At 26.7% G+C, this 16,252-nt stretch overlaps 6 protein-coding genes across 6 annotated transcripts; 5 read left to right on the top strand and 1 right to left on the bottom strand.

Annotated features, from left to right (window-relative positions):
- Positions 1-379: 379 nt before the first annotated feature.
- Positions 380-3,050, bottom strand: LOC142645503 (uncharacterized). Its single transcript, XM_075821833.1, has 3 exons — positions 1,771-3,050; positions 583-1,717; positions 380-512 (listed from the first exon to the last, which is right to left on the bottom strand). The coding sequence occupies exons 1-3, from the start codon at positions 2,922-2,924 to the stop codon at positions 426-428; spliced, it is 2,376 nt and encodes a 791-aa protein (XP_075677948.1). The 5' UTR covers positions 2,925-3,050; the 3' UTR covers positions 380-425.
- Positions 3,051-3,081: 31 nt separating this feature from the next.
- On the top strand, positions 3,082-4,221 carry LOC113790736 (uncharacterized). Its single transcript, XM_027340434.2, has 2 exons — positions 3,082-3,361; positions 3,434-4,221. The coding sequence occupies exons 1-2, from the start codon at positions 3,265-3,267 to the stop codon at positions 4,051-4,053; spliced, it is 717 nt and encodes a 238-aa protein (XP_027196235.1). The 5' UTR covers positions 3,082-3,264; the 3' UTR covers positions 4,054-4,221.
- A 298-nt stretch (positions 4,222-4,519) lies between these two features.
- LOC113790785 (uncharacterized) lies at positions 4,520-5,804 on the top strand. The gene is made up of 2 exons (XM_027340488.2): positions 4,520-4,816; positions 4,883-5,804. The coding sequence occupies exons 1-2, from the start codon at positions 4,617-4,619 to the stop codon at positions 5,802-5,804; spliced, it is 1,122 nt and encodes a 373-aa protein (XP_027196289.2). The 5' UTR covers positions 4,520-4,616.
- A 326-nt stretch (positions 5,805-6,130) lies between these two features.
- LOC113790682 (uncharacterized) lies at positions 6,131-6,727 on the top strand. The gene is made up of 2 exons (XM_027340376.2): positions 6,131-6,269; positions 6,328-6,727. The coding sequence occupies exons 1-2, from the start codon at positions 6,154-6,156 to the stop codon at positions 6,725-6,727; spliced, it is 516 nt and encodes a 171-aa protein (XP_027196177.1). The 5' UTR covers positions 6,131-6,153.
- A 165-nt stretch (positions 6,728-6,892) lies between these two features.
- On the top strand, positions 6,893-8,251 carry LOC113790786 (chymotrypsinogen A-like). Its single transcript, XM_027340489.2, has one exon. It carries the CDS (start codon positions 7,032-7,034, stop codon positions 8,211-8,213), a length of 1,182 nt encoding a protein of 393 aa, XP_027196290.2. The 5' UTR covers positions 6,893-7,031; the 3' UTR covers positions 8,214-8,251.
- Positions 8,252-8,920: 669 nt separating this feature from the next.
- On the top strand, positions 8,921-9,832 carry LOC113790722 (uncharacterized). The gene is made up of 3 exons (XM_027340418.2): positions 8,921-9,147; positions 9,267-9,344; positions 9,417-9,832. The coding sequence occupies exons 1-3, from the start codon at positions 9,011-9,013 to the stop codon at positions 9,781-9,783; spliced, it is 582 nt and encodes a 193-aa protein (XP_027196219.1). The 5' UTR covers positions 8,921-9,010; the 3' UTR covers positions 9,784-9,832.
- The last annotated feature ends 6,420 nt before the right edge of the window (positions 9,833-16,252 follow it).

The raw sequence follows: 16,252 nt of genomic DNA, 5'->3' as shown, positions 1-16,252 counted from the left end.
TTTACCAATTTTATACACGACAGTTTTAAAAAGTTATTACATGAAGGTCTATTAAAATTGAATAATTTTCAAAATTTTTTTAAAAATTATATGAAAGGAGGACATTTTCATGCTCAAGGAGGACAGGAGGACAAAATTTCTGAAAGGAGGACATGTCCTCCCGTCCTCCCCGTATCTGGCAACCCTAAATTTAAGAATCATTATTAATGATTACATCAAAAGCCTTTTCATTTGATGATTGTTTCTTATCCTTTTAAATATGCAATCATGATGATTTAGACAACAACAAGAAAATAATGATAAGAGAAAAAACTTTCTATTTTCAAGGTCATCATAAGTTTTACTAATTATGTTTTGAAAATAATAATTTTAATAAAAATTAATTAAAAAAAATATAATTTATTAATAAAATTTTTGTTTTAATATTAAAATAAATTTCGTCGACTTCGGCTCCGCGTATTATATTTATTGTTTGTCTCTTTACATTTTTGTTCTGATTGAAATTCGTGAAACTTTAAATAGAATGAATAAAAAAAAATAAGAATTAGAAAACAAAAGAAAAAAATATAATTCAATGCATACCATTGCGTCAGGTGAAATCAAAGATGATGGACTTAAATCATTTTTGGCAATTTTAATCTTCTTAACCGATGACATTTGTTGGTTAATAACTGTTCTTTTATTCTTTTTAACGGAAAATATATCATTATTATCTTCTGTAACTAGCTGTAATTTCAATTCATTTTTTAAACGTTCAATTTCTTTCTGTTGGTCATTCTTTTCCTTTTCAATGGCTTTCATATTTGATAGTAATTCTTCATTTTTTTGATGTAATTCGTTTGATTCTTTTTCTAATGATTTAACATATTCGTTAACTTTTTTTAAATTTTCTAATTTTTGATCGATTATTAGCGTATATTGTTTTAATGTTTCATCAATGTTTTTCATGTCGTTCAATTTGCAATTGAATTGATCGAAAGAATCGCTAATCATTTTAGTAATTTCCTTTTCATAACAAATAACATTTGTCCTTAGGTTTTCTTTTTCCGCCATCATCGTTATGAATTTTTGTTCAAGATCATTGAATTCTTGAACTTTTTGTTGCAATTCTTCTTGCTTTTGTTGAGATTCTACCAACTCTGTTTCGGCCTCGAATAATTGACTTTTGAGTTTTTCATTTTCACTTATTTTCGAGTCCAATTCAGATTGATATTTATCATTATTGCAATCCATACGCAATAACCATAGCTTATCATTGCGTTTTAATTCTTCTTGGTGATTTTCTTTCAGTGTTTTCATTTGATCTTTAAGATCGGCAAGTATTTCTCCATATTCTTCATGACAACTTTGAAGATCTTTTTCAAGAATTTGCTTTTCCTTCATTAATTTATCACAAAGACAATGATTTTTTTCCATACACGTTTCTTCATCATTATTTTCTTCTTCATCTTCAAATTCGTCTTCAAATTCATCGTTTTCATCAATATCATCAAGATTATGACCAGGTAAAATGGTCAATCGCCTTTTATATGGTGTCATCACTGAAGTAGGCACCGATTTAATATTATTGCAAAAATTCAATGAAAAAATAGATTCATCAAATAATTGGGTTGAAGGATTGAGATTTATTATTGTACTGAAAGAACCGCCATTTGAAAAGAGATATGGCTGTAAGACATGAGTTAATTTCGAAGAACGAAATGAAATTCGATGTTGACTATGAATAAATAAAAATTAGAAAAAATTTCAAATGTAAACAAAAATTCTTACTCTTTTTTTTCAGACAAAGCTGAAATACATTGTTTTAAAAGACACAAAGATTGATTAATCTTACTGGTTTCTTTTGCACGTTGTCCAACATTGCCCGTTTTAGCGATACGTTCGGCTCCAGCAAGATCACAAAAATTTATGCTGGATGTAAATGATTGTTCAGTCGAATGATTAACACGTACCAATGTTAACTTGAAAATTGAGTGTGAACGACTTGAACTTAAATTTAATGCTGTCTGAGCAATATGTTTTTTCAGATTATTTTGTCCAAACAGATAAACCATATAAGCATCTGAGGCTGATTTGACAAAAACTTGACGAAGACCGTTTACATAATATTGATCTTTGCCATCTTTAACGAGCATTACTTTTGGTTCAGGCTCATTTTTATAACGGACATTTAATAAATCAATAATGTAATCGTTATAGATTTCGAAATAAGAAACCCATAAGTTGACTTCTTGTTTTCCTTTGAATAATGTTTGTAATGATTCAATATGATCATGATGATTTTGACAGATCATATTTTCGGTTTTATCAAAATTTTTTAAATCTTCATCATTTATGGAATTTTCTACCATATATCTGCGTATTTCATCTTCATATTGTTGATCACTTTCGGTTAATCGTTTACGATCAGAAAAATATATTGGCTTATATGTAGGCAATCCCATATCCATTGATTTGATAAACGATTGAAATAGTATGACAAATGAATATGGAAGAATACCAGGCTGCCGTAAATTTCCTTTCATTGTAAAAGTTTTTCCTGATGACGTGACACCAAATGTAAATACTAAAGAATTTTTTCCAACAATTAAATCCTTTAGTAATGGCAGGGTACAATCTTTAAATACATCAAATTGACTAGATTCTATGCCGAAAATCTTGTCAAAACAATATTCATCAGTTTTTTTAGGTTTTTTTTCGATCGAAAATTTATTGCCATTAATTTTGTATCTTGAATCCATTGCGACATCGGATCGGATTCGAAGAAATGTCTTTATTTTTTGTTCATTATGTTCACCACCATCAAAAGATTTTTGCTCAATTGAATCATTCGTCGAATCAAAGGTAAGATTTTCCAACGCTAAACTTGACGAAGAATCATCATTTTGTTCGAAATCCATCGTCGAGGTAAATGTAGAAGCCATTCTTGAAACAATAAAAACTATGAAAGCTTGCGAATAAAAATGACCGTAATGTAAACGTATTTCGAACGAATAACGAATGAAGCATGCTGCAGCATCAAAAGTTAGCAAAATTGTTTACGCTCAAAATGACCGTTGAATTTTTTTTTCTGCTGTGCTCTGATTGGCTGAGAGAAAATTAAAACAGTGTGCTCTTCATATACGTCGTATAACAATCAAGCGCATGTTTTTCAAGTTCGAATTTAATCAAATAAAAAATAAATGCTTTTAATATTTGATCATTTATCCAAAATATTTGAAAAAAAATCACTGGATATCAGATCGTAATTTTTTTAGCTGAAATATGTCAAAATTCAAAATGATACAGTTGTTCCTAATCATACAGGCAACCAATATTCCAATGGTTTATTCACTATTTTTATACGCTGTTCATGATTTTGGTAAATTTTCATTTGTTTATGAAATTTAAATCCAAATCATTTCATCGTTATTATTATTATTTCATCATATAGTTGGTCATTCACCACCAAAAATTGATGCAAAACAAACAAATGACGGTTTTAAAGATCAAAATTTAATGGAATTAATCGAACGTGGTAAGAATTTATCGACAACAGCTCATAAAAAATTATTCGAACATAAAGATAACGTAAAAATAAACAAATATAGACGAATGGTCGTACAAGATTTAGATTATTTGGAATTGATAATCAAACGTGCTGAATCGTTTATTCCATGTGTCAATAATCCATTTATGGCCAAATTGATTGCATATACTCGTAAAGATTTAGAGGTAACAATCGATCGTTTTGAAGTGATAATGATGTTATATGATCAAGGTGATGATCAATCAATGCCAACATTAACATTATTCGTACAACAATTAATCGATCAAAGTAATAATGATGTTGGTTATCTAAATTCTCATGGACATTGTGAATATGCGGATAAAATTTCTGAACAAAGTGCTAGAATACAGAAAATGTTATTGAATCTTAAAGAACAAATGGATCAATTAGATGATCGAAAATTTTCGAATAATGTTCGTCAATTACTTGTATCAATGATTGATTTTGAAAATCTAATACTTGAAGCCGAAAAACAATCCAACATTAATTCTGTAATTCATTGAACAAAATAAATATCATGTTAAATTAAAATTTTCAATTTATTTTGAATGTTTTTGTTTTGTTTTTATAATAAAAAAAAATTTTGACAATCATAATTATTAATTAACTGTTAACATTTATAATGATAATAATAAATTAAATGAGAAAATAAAAGTTTTTATTTCATTTCATTTTGGATAGTTGTGCATCTTGTTGGTGGTTATCATCACATTCGGTGAAAGAAATTCCGTATAGAATACACACAATAGAACTGCTACAAATGTCAGAAAAAATTTAGTTCAGTTAACAATTTTCAGCAAAAGCTGCATAACATGAATATTCTTTGTGGTAATCATAAAAACCTCAGCATAATCAACAATATGTTGACAAAATCTTCAATCGAAAATTTTTTTTTTGTTTCGAATGAATTATAAAAATAGAATATGCTGCTTCGTAACGAAAGTAGTAGTTTTTTTTTGTGGAAAATCTTTTAATTTCTGTTGATTTTTCCCAATTATCATTTAGCAATGTTTTTTTTCAAATTCATTTAATATTCAATATATTGTGATAATAAGAATGAAAAAAAATGTTTCAAAAATTTAAACGAAGATTTTCAACAACATTAACCATACCGAATTCAGAACAAGAATCATCTGATTCATTACAGATCAATGATAATGAAATAGAATTATCGGAAAAAGAAATTCAATTAGTACGTGATACATGGACTGTATTACGTAATGATTTAGCAGGATTTAAATTTTTAGGTGCCGAACTTTTAGTAAGGTAAGTCGATTGTTTTTTTCAAATTGGTGATCTAATGATCAAAAAAATTTTTTGCCCACAAATCAGATTTTTTACCAAATATCCTGATTATCAACAAAAATTCAAATCATTCAAAGATATTCCAATAAATTTTCAACAAAATCATTCAATACGTATTGATAAAAAATTAATGGCACATGGTACATATGTAATGTATACTATTGGTATGTTGGTTGATAATCTGGAAAAACCGGATATTATGATACAAATGTTAAAACGTTTAGCACGTAATCATTATCGTCGTCGTATTAGTTTGAAAGCATTTGAACAACTTCGTGATACATTATTGGAACATTTATTGGATTTACTTGGTCAACAAATATTTAATAAAAAAACAATGATTGCATGGCGTAAAGCATTCGGATATTTATTGAGAGAAATTGAAAAAAATTTTAAACTATTAGAATCAGATATTGAACGTTCAGGAAGTTATTATCGATTAAATTCATTACATGATAATGCTAAACATGAAATGATGCAAGATTATCGACGTAATTGTTTATTTGATTATCAATTACGTTTACGAAAACGTAGTGAACAATATAATTCAACATTACGAACAAATCAATTGATGAATAATTTGAAATATTCGACAATGTTAAATGAATCATTGATCAACAAACAAAAGTATAGTGATTCTGAAATCGATCAGCCAAAAATTATTGTAAATCAACAACCTAATTCATTGATAATTCAACCAGTATTACACCAGTCTATGATATCATCATCATCATCATCTTCAAATCATCCATCTCAGCCATCGAATCAAATTCAACAAACATCTATTCCAACATCATCAACATCACCTGTTACACAGACAATAAATATTTTGCCAACAACAACATCAACAACAATAAACAATCGAAATACACATAAAGTACAGAAAAAACAGGATAAATCGAAAAATTTTTTATGGAAACTTTTAGCAAATTTACGACAAAAATTCTAATATGACAGGGATATTTAAATTTTTTCTTTTCAATTGTTATTTCCGTTAAAAAAAATTGTCCTTAATATTTTTTTAAATGAAATTTTGACAACGAAAAACTTGTGATCTATTTTTGGCAACATTATTTTATGCATATTCTGTACGAATTTTATTCTGGCTTGATTAGCTCGTTTCTATTTTCTAATTTCTATTCAAATTAAAAACGATGTCATATTACAACAATAAAATGTTTTCATTCATCATCATTGTGAGTCGTAGAAAATGATATTATTGCCATGCATTTTTAATATTCGCACATTTCTATTCGAATGTTTATTTCAACAAAAGTCGAATATCAACTAACTGAAATATGATGAATAATATTTGTGAAGAATTCGGTGAAGAAGAATTACAATCATTACGAATACAATGGGATAAAATTGTCCATTATCAACATGAATGTTTTGGATTGAAATTATTTCTCAGGTACTATAGTTTTGTTTTTGCTTTAAATTGATAATATTTTTTTTCCATTATAAAACAGATTACTCGATTTACATCCGGAATATTTATGTTTATTTGGATTTACATGGGATGAATTCAATTATCATGAAACAATTCGTCTTCGTGCTCATGGTGTAAATGTAATGTACATGTTAAATATGTTGTTTGATAATCTAAACGATATGGATATGTTCGATGAAATGATTTGTAAATTAATACGTTTACATTTAATGCGTGGTATACAAAAATCCTGGTTCGATGATATATGTGAACCATTCGAAACAGTATTAAAAGATTTTAGTCAAAAATTAAATATTGAACATCCAGAATTTATACGTAAAGCATTTATGTTTGTTAAAAATCGTATACAACAATTATATGATGAAAATTTAACAGAAATATTATTGGATCAAAATTCAGATACAAGTGAAACATATTGATGATAAACGTTTATCAAGAAAGCTTATCATTTTAAACATAAGAATATCTATTATTCAAATTAGCTAAGTTAATGTCGTAAAAAAACAATATAAAAGAATATTATTATCAGCTTAGAAAAGGTTGTTATCAGTCGATCATGATTTCAATACACACTCATACACAAACACAATAAATTTGTTTGATAACGTTATATGATAGTGGAATTTTAGAAAATTAACATATAAATAGTATGTATTTGAAGCGTAGAAATGATCATTATTCTATTGATCAACAATATTTGTCAACAACAAAAATATATTCAAAATGATGAAAATTTTTTCGGTTACATTTTTTCTATTAATTTCGATTGGAATATTATTTATTATCATCGAGAAACAAAATCAACATTTATCAAATGAATCATTTGAAATTGATTCAAAATCAAATGAAACGATAATTCATCGTATACGTCGTGTTGTTAATGGTGAACCAACACCTATTGAATTATTTCCATGGACAGTTATGGTTATCAACAAAGGTCGCTGTGGCGGTGTTCTTATACATCCGCAATGGATATTGACGGCCGGTCATTGTATTGTTAATGAAAATCCAATAGTATTTTTTGGTCTTGATCAATTATCGATGGCAACCAAATCAATGAGAAGAAATGTGATTGAAATTTATAAACCAGCACGACATTTATTTACAACAGCCGATTTAGCATTATTAAAATTATCGGCACCAGTAATGATAACATCACGTTCACATCCGATACGAATGAATCAAGAATCCAGAAAATCATTATTGGGATTTGAAAGTAGAATGGCTGGATTTGGTCGTAATATTGAACGAAATGAACGTCTTTTGGCTGGATATTTTCATTTACAACCAGTATTTATGTTTTCATCAAGAGATATTATTGGTGCACGATCACGATCGCATTCACCTTGTTATGGTGATTCCGGAAGTGGATTAATAATTGAACGTAATGGTAAACCATATTTGGTTGGTATAACCAGTTCAATATTGGCAGCTAGCTGTCAACCGAATAATGTTGCATTATTTACCGATGTTTCATTTTACTATAAATGGATTATTGGAAAGATGGGTGATGATTATCAACATGAACAACAACAACAACAACAACAAAATGAACATCAAAACGATGATATTTTTAATGGGATAGACAATTATAATGAAAATTTTGACAATAATCAATATGAAGAAAATTTTATTTCACCGCAACTACCACCACCACCATCGCCAACCCCAAAACCATTACAACCATCACAATCAATTATACCACGATTTGATAATAGACAAGATTGTTGGCCAAATATATACATTCCATGGACTAACTATAAATTGATGTTATGTAATTCACGGTTAAGATTTGTTCATCGTAATATTATTGATAATATAAACAAATCATTTAATTCAACAATGTTTTCAAATAATGAAACAATAATTAATCAATATGGTAATGATACAATTATAATCACGTGACACGTGATAATTTTTTTAAAATTTAAATCATCATTTCAATTCAAATTGAATTACATTATTGTATAGCATATTATCATAAGTGCAGTGTTGATAAATTTTAATAAATAATAAAAAAACAATGAACAAACAATGAAATTATCAAAATTGATTATTAACCATAATTATCATTAGTGATTGATTTTTTGACAATTTATGTGTATTGGTGTTTGTGTTAATGATTATTATCATTATTAGATGATAAATAATTCAGTTTGATCCATTTTGATCTTAACATTTGATCCAAAAAAAATTGGATCAACGGATGGATGATCTTATTCGGTTGCTTATGACAAGTTCAATTTATATGATAATGATGATGATGATGGAAAAAGAAAAAAAAACATGTCAATCTCAGAAGATAATGTAAAGGAAATAAATTTATAAAGGAAAAAAAATTAATGCATTTTGCTAATTGACAATGATTGAAAATCTTTATCATTTTCATTAGATGTTTTTTCCCAAACAAACCAAAAGTTCATGTATTGTTTTAAATTTTAAATATGGGTTGGTTATCTCTCAATATTGTGCATTCAAGGAAGAAAAATCCTTTTTTTCCTTACCTGAATTGAAAAAAAGGTTTGTCATCATTCAGCTATAATTATTATTAAATTTTTTGAAAAATGAAAGTTGGTGAGAAAACAAAAACAAAAATCATATAAAAGCGAAATGATTTGTTCCAGGCGAATCTTCAAATACATTTTACAAAAAAAAAAAAATTATCTAATGAATTTATTTTGTTGAAAAAAATTTGAACAAAAATGTTCAAACATTCTATTTCGATGACAATGTGGACAACAATTATTTTAACGGTTTGTTTTATTTGTTCATTGTTTCCGACAATTGAATCGAATCCAAGTTTAATTTTAAAATCGGGTGGAAAAAAAGGTGGTTCAACGTAAGTGTTTATTTTTTTCTGGTGTTTGCACGTGTTTTATATTCAAAATTATGACCTGAAGATGGAACCTGTGTTTTCTTTAATTTTGTTTCTTTTTTTGTCAATTCTTTGTTCTATAGAATTATGTTTCCAAATCATAGTAAATGTGGTATGCCAACCATATTGAAAACTAGTGGAAAAAGAAAGGGAAAAAATCTGTAAGTTAAATTTTTTAATGTTAATGTTTTCTTTTCTTTGTTTAACAAAAAAAAAAAAAAAACAATTTTCAGATTTATATTAGGACATGATGAAAAATGTAAAGAAGAATATAAACCATATTTTTATCCGGTACATAAAGAGGAAAAATATCATCATCATGAAGAACATGTTTCGGTAATGCCTGTTCATGGTTATAGTCATGGATCATCTTATGGTGGTGGCGGCGGCGGCGGTGGCCATGGTTATCAATCTTATGGTGGAAGTCATGATTCTTACAGTGGTGGCGGTAGTAGTGGAGGTGGTGGCGGTGGTGGATCAATGAGCTATTCAGATATTGATCCATATCAAGCATATGGATCATATCATTATCCAGTTTATAATCATTATGGTCAACAACAATATCATCAATATGGTTATCATCCATATGGTTTTTACTAAATAAATAAATAAAATATAAATTCATAAAATAAATTGATTTTATAATAAATCCAGTTTTGTAATTTTTTTTAACAAACTAATGAAAAAGAGAAAATTCTTACCTCAAACAAACACACACACAAACATCATAATGATAATCATTATTATTATTTTGTCCAGATTCAATAAAAAAAAAAAGAATTCAATGTTATCTTTTATGTTAAATGTTAAAAATTATAAATATTCGCACACACACACAATGTTTGTATATTCAGTTGTATCCGATGAAATTTTTTCTTTTTCTCTACAAAATATTCAATTTGATGATGATGATGATGATGGTTTGATTCTCATTAATATTTATCTCAAACATCCCATCCAAACATACATACATACATATAAACATTGGCCAGATGGTCTAATAAAAATGAGAATTTTTATCTATATATAACAATTCAGATTTTTTTGTTGGGATTTTTCGGGTTGGCTAAACATCCTGTGAATGTATGAACCAAAAAACAAAAACGAATACACAATGGCTCCATAAGAGAAAGAGAAATTGTCCTTTTTTTTGCTTCCATTAATTCTTATTCTTTAGTCTTTTCTTTTACATTATATTCTTTGTTCACAATTCCGAAAAAAACAACATTTTAATGTAAAAAATTGTAATTTATTCTTCACACAATTCTACAAAGAATTTAACATTGGTTTTTGAACACACACACACACACAAACACACGATCATCATGATTATCTGTCAACCAATGTGAGATAAACATATGATAGAATTTTGAATAACAAATTTTTTATTTTGAAAACAAACAAACAAAATTATAATAATGTTATTTCATTGTATTTTTGTCGATTGTTCTGACCATTATTATTATCATAAGTTAGATGGACAACATTGTTTTCTGTTTTTGTTTTATACAAAATTTGAAATTTGATTATCAAATCAACAACAAATTACCATGTAAAATTGGTGTTTATTTATCCAAACATTTTTTTCTGTGATTGTTTCCAATTTACAAAAATAAAAAAAACATTGGCCAGGAGATAAACGAAAGAGACAGGAAAATTTTCAACTTTATTTTTCTAGTTGTTCAACTAATACCAAACGGTATTTCAGTTTTGTTTTTTCTTTTTTCATCTTCATTCAAGTTTTGACGTTATATAATATGACATCATTTATATTTCACATCATTATCATCATACATGGACCATAAATGCACTTGACCAAAATTGAAATATGAAACATTAATGAGAATAAATGTCAAAAAAAAATTGAGTAAAATTATTTGGAAAAACAAATTTTCAAACATCCATATTAATATGAAACAGAAAGAGAAAAATAGCATTTCTTCATTCACCGAATGGATTTAACATTCATTCACTCAAAAATGAATGAAAAGGAAGACTGAATATGATTGCCTTGTAAATAACCATTAAAAATTCTGGATTCTTTTTATTTTGATGGGAAAATTTTTGTTCTACTGCTTTTCTAATAATAATTGAAATGAAATGAAAAATAAACAAACGGAAAAAATTCAATAGAAAACGTTATGCAAGTTGTACAAGTTCATCATCATCATAACTTTTTTTCTACTGAAGATTCAGATAACCATCAAAACCAATGTATAACATGTTCATTATGTAATATAATGGTTAGAATGATTTGTCAATTGCTAAATAAGTTTTGGTTTGTTTGTTTGTTTTTTTTTATATCCAGGCCGTTGGAGTAATAGGGTGAATGTAATGAGGAAAAAAACTAAATTAGTGCCATATATATGATATTAATGAATATTGAATGTATAAATGATGATGGTTATGGTTTTGTTTATTGTGAAGCCAACCAACCAACCAACATCATTTATACTGAAATCAACGGGGTTAGTTTTTTTCATATCATTTTTCCCTTTTTTTAGTTTTTAGTTTTTTACTTTTGAACATTCATTTTAATAATAAATGAATTAAGATTGTAACTTTATTTTTATGATGGTTATAAGAATTTTACATATATAGGATTCTCGAACATCTTTTGAATTTTATTTTGTTGTTGAACATCGACTACAATCTTGATAATTCAAATCTAAAAAAAAGAAAAATAAGTATGGAACAAAGAAAAAAAACAAACTAAAATTTTCATTCATTTTTTAGAAAAATATCTTGAAACCTTAGCATTCATAAAAAAAAAGATTCATCATTTGACAACAACAACAACAACGAGAGAAAAATAATAATAAAGAATTTTGTTTTCAGCGTAAAATCAGCTTACAATTTTTTTTCTCCAATTTTGAAATAGAATTTTTGTTTATTTTGGTTTGAAATGAATGATTGAATTGAGATAAAATGAAATAATTTACAATGCGACACCGACAACAACAACAACAACAAAATTCTAATTCCATTCAATTCGGATCAAAGTCACCGAGTGTGTAAGTGAAAAAAGAATCCTGACACAAATAACAACAACAAAATCGACAAATATTACGGCACAGATGAATAAACATAGTTTGATTGAAAAATACGAAAGTTTTACTTTTTTCTATTTTCAATATTGTTATTCTGTGCAGAGAATTGACAAAGTTTTCAAGCAAAACAAAAAAATTATTTAATTTTTGTTTCACAGATATGTTTGTATCATTCCAAAATATTTACGTCATTGTGGCCGAATATATTCTGTTTTTCGTTTCCAATTTTTTTTTGGGCAGTGAAAAAAATATAAATTTCAGCTGCTACTTATTTGGCTGAAACAACTTGATTGTATCGTCATTTACATCGATTTATTCAATATAAAAAATGAATTCATTTTTTGTTCTTGGTGATCTTTTGCTGTTTCTGGTATAGATCCTATTATATTGAACATGATGATGAGCGAAAGTTTTCTGTTTTTTTTATGGAAAACGTGTCGATGAAAAAAATCGAGCATCACCACATAAGAATGATAAGAAGTAAATTGCCAAAATTTTTTCTATTGGGAAATTTCAATTTTTTTTTCATTCTTTGAAATTTTTCTTATAATTTCATTTGGAAAAAAAATTTAAATTTTAAATTTTTTTTTCGGAATTTAGTGAACAATACTTTGCTGATTGGTTGATTGTTTGGTTTTGTTTTTTGGTTCGCAACATAATGGATGACAGAAAAAAAACAAAACGAAATCGTTACATTTGCGAATGAGTGAAGAACATAATTAATAATCATTATAATTTTTTTTAAAGTGTGTGTGATCATGAACTAATCTATTTTTTCTAGTCACATTAATATTTTCAATGATTTGCTAATCAATCATTGAAGAATTCAAGAATTTCGAATCTTATAAAGAGAAGAAAAAAAGGAATGATAAGAAGAAGGAATACATCCTACATTGGCCAATCAATTCATTAATATAAATTTGATGGTGGAAAAACAAAATCCAGATTTACATGTGTGTTGAAATGGATCATATTTGGCAAAAAATTAAAATCATCATCATCATCATCATTATTATATTGATATCCGATTATTTTATTGCGAAATATTTTTTTCCCATCAATATTTCATAATGACAGATCATCATCATCATTATTTGTTGTTGTTTTTCTAGGAAAAATAAAAATATTTTCGTAAAATTTCCATCAAAATTTTTTTTTGTTTTCGTTTTTGTTTCATATATGATTTATTGATTGACATCGTTGTTGAGTATATGGGAAAATTTCTAGATCCATTTTGATTCAATTCTTTTTCCAGTAAAAGAAAAAAAATGATAGTTAAAAATTCTTTCGAAAAAAAACAAAACAAAACAACAATTTTATCATTATGTTTGTCGATTGATTATAAATTATTCAATGGATGTCCATACTTTTCTGTTTATTTGTTTGTTTGTTTTTTTCTTTGTAAACTCTTTATTTATTTATAACTTTTAGTTTCAAAAAGTTTTGTTTTCTTTTTAAAAAATTAATTTAATTTTTAATTTAGAAGAAAAAACAAAAAATTCTATTTTACTTTGATTATCATCATGGAATTGTCACCGGAAAAAAAAGAAAGTTCATCCACTTTATTTCCAGAAAATGATGGAAAACAAACAAACAAAAAAAGTTAATTGAAATCCGCCTATTGAAATTTGATTGAAAAACCTATATGTGGTGTTCTTGTTTTCACTGCAACAACAACACATTATCATAATGATTAGCATGGAAACAAATAACAAAGAATAAAAAAAATCACAACCACACCAAAAAAAAAACCAAATAATCGCAATGAAAAAAGGCGTAACATCATTTGTAAATCATAGAAAAACATCATCAATAAGAAAAAAAAGGTGAAAAAAACAATAAGAAAAAAAATCACCAAAATGAAAATTGATGTCATTTCATCTTTGTCTGTTTTCTATTCTTCTTTTTTTTTTTTTTTTTTTTGGTGAGTTTTTCACAAATTCCGGAAAAGTATTACATTTTTTTTCTATCATTTCGATTAAAAAAAATTTTCTCATATTATTATTTTCATGTATTTTTTTAACGTCAACATTACATCACACACACACACAAACACATTTATTGCTTAATTTCGTGTTTGCATGTCATTTTTTTTCATTCGTTTGACTATGTTGTAAAAACATGAAAACACTTACATCATATTCAAATACACACGTGTTATGTATAGAAGAAAAAAGTTTTTATTGCACAATACAAGCAAGCCAACAAAAAAAAAGTGAAAAAATTTTTCTAGGTAAAAAAAAATTCTGTATGACAAAAATGTATTTGGAAAGAGAAAATATCTATAGTGTGTAAAATCCAAGTTGGCGATGATTGTAGTAGTAGTGATGGTGTTGGGAAAGTGAATAGGAAAAAGGGGAAAAAATACAAATCTGGTTCTTGTTTGTTGTTGTTGCTTTTTTTGTTTTTGAACATGCCAGAAGCCAGATTTTTCTTTTAAATAGCAATATTCAATAGAGAATGTAATTGTTTTTTTTGTTGTTGTTTGTTGTTGCTTGGTTGCTTTCATTCATTCATCATATAATACAGAATATGATTCGTTTCAAGTAATTCTCTTTCGCTTTCTCTCTCTCTTCCTCTTTTTCATTTATCATAATCATTTTCTCTTGATTTTGTGTTTTTATTTTTTATATTTTTTTCAGAATCATTCGACTGAACTAGAATTGAAAACTGTCACCAAAAAAAATTCTGTATTACGTGCATAAATTCTTGTATAGGGGAAAAAAATGTTCCATAACATACACACATGCAATCAAGGAAAGCAATAGAGTGAGATTCGAATAATGGATTCTTATTCCAAGAATCATATCCAAAAAAAATACCAGAATCCAAATTTCCTATTTTTCTATATATATATTGAAAACGAAAGAAGAATACAGGTGAACTAAATTAGAAAAAAAATGAAACGAATAATCATCATAGCACAATGTAAAACAGAATTTTATTTTTCTGGTTAATATGACATTAATGTAATAGGAATTCTAAACTCATTCATTCATTCATTTTATTCATCCCACGCCACAATCATCACCCACATACATGTTTGTATACAAGAAAATATTCTCTCTCCATTTTTTTTCCATTCAAAACAATCTTGTTATTGATAATGATGATAAAACCGGAAAAATGATGATGATAAAACCAAGAAAAAAAAATGAAAATTTTTTCTCTCATCATTTCATTCAACACCAGACCAATCCAAAAAAATGATAATGATTTTGCGCCTAAATAAAATGAAAAAATAAAAACAACTAGAATTTTTTTTTCTTTCGCAGATAAAAAAAAATACATGCGCCAATATTACATTTCATAAAATTATAAACTCTTCAAAGAAACAAAATGATGAAGATGAAGATAATATTCAGTGAATAAAAGTGCTATATGAGAGAATGAATATATGAACTAAGATATTACTAATCGTTTGATATGACCAGATAGCAAGGAAAAGTCTTTTTTTTCGTTTTGTTCAAATTTTCACTTCTTATCCTTTTCAAACAAAGGTGAATATAATAGAAGAAAGAAAAAAAAATAACCAAAGGATTCAGTCAGATTGTTTTACCATTGTTTCATTTATATTAATTTGACTTTATTGCGAAACAAAAAAAAACATTTATATAGAGAAAAAATCCATAAACTTTTGGATCGATTTTTTTTCATCATATAAAAAGCTATATAGATTATATGGTTGAAATAACTACTAAATGATTTAGTAGTTAGATATAATAAAAGAAATTGTTTGATATTCTGTTCACACTGTTTGGTTGTTTTTTTTCAAATGAAATTCTATATACACAAAAAAAGAAGAGAGAATGAAAGAATTTTTCTCATTACTACTGATTAATTTGAATGAATGAGTGACTGACTGACTGACTGACTAACTGACTGATATGGGATACCGCTTTGTAAATATTTCGGATTTATTCATTTTGATGATTTCTTTTCTTTTTTTATTTGTTTGTAAATCGAAAACAAACGCAATGGTTTTATCTAATCCATGTTTGTAGCCAAAAATAAATCTT

This window comes from Dermatophagoides pteronyssinus, unplaced genomic scaffold (genome assembly GCF_027571235.1).
Source record: "Dermatophagoides pteronyssinus isolate colony J.1.1.1.1 unplaced genomic scaffold, Derpt_VIB-CSIC_2022.12 sq0013, whole genome shotgun sequence".
Classification (NCBI taxonomy): domain Eukaryota; kingdom Metazoa; phylum Arthropoda; class Arachnida; order Sarcoptiformes; family Pyroglyphidae; genus Dermatophagoides; species Dermatophagoides pteronyssinus.
Note: the sequence above shows the minus strand (reverse complement) of the source record. Positions and strands in the feature narration are given on the sequence as shown.

Bases quoted from the DNA above. Each gene is read 5' to 3' on its own strand.
- LOC113790786 (XM_027340489.2), top strand. From the start codon at position 7,032: ATGATGAAAATTTTTTCGGTTACATTTTTTCTATTAATTTCGATTGGA.
- LOC113790682 (XM_027340376.2), top strand. From the start codon at position 6,154: ATGATGAATAATATTTGTGAAGAATTCGGTGAAGAAGAATTACAATCA. The intron at 6,270-6,327 runs GTACTATAGTTT...ATTATAAAACAG, and splicing joins GGATTGAAATTATTTCTCAG to ATTACTCGATTTACATCCGG.
- LOC113790785 (XM_027340488.2), top strand. From the start codon at position 4,617: ATGTTTCAAAAATTTAAACGAAGATTTTCAACAACATTAACCATACCG. The intron at 4,817-4,882 runs GTAAGTCGATTG...CCCACAAATCAG, and splicing joins GGTGCCGAACTTTTAGTAAG to ATTTTTTACCAAATATCCTG.
- LOC113790736 (XM_027340434.2), top strand. From the start codon at position 3,265: ATGTCAAAATTCAAAATGATACAGTTGTTCCTAATCATACAGGCAACC. The intron at 3,362-3,433 runs GTAAATTTTCAT...TTCATCATATAG, and splicing joins ATACGCTGTTCATGATTTTG to TTGGTCATTCACCACCAAAA.
- LOC113790722 (XM_027340418.2), top strand. From the start codon at position 9,011: ATGTTCAAACATTCTATTTCGATGACAATGTGGACAACAATTATTTTA. The intron at 9,148-9,266 runs GTAAGTGTTTAT...TTTGTTCTATAG, and splicing joins GGAAAAAAAGGTGGTTCAAC to AATTATGTTTCCAAATCATA. The intron at 9,345-9,416 runs GTAAGTTAAATT...AACAATTTTCAG, and splicing joins AAAAGAAAGGGAAAAAATCT to ATTTATATTAGGACATGATG.
- LOC142645503 (XM_075821833.1), bottom strand. From the start codon at position 2,924: ATGGCTTCTACATTTACCTCGACGATGGATTTCGAACAAAATGATGAT. The intron at 1,718-1,770 runs GTAAGAATTTTT...ATTTATTCATAG, and splicing joins GCTTTGTCTGAAAAAAAAGA to TCAACATCGAATTTCATTTC. The intron at 513-582 runs GTATGCATTGAA...TTCTATTTAAAG, and splicing joins TGATTTCACCTGACGCAATG to TTTCACGAATTTCAATCAGA.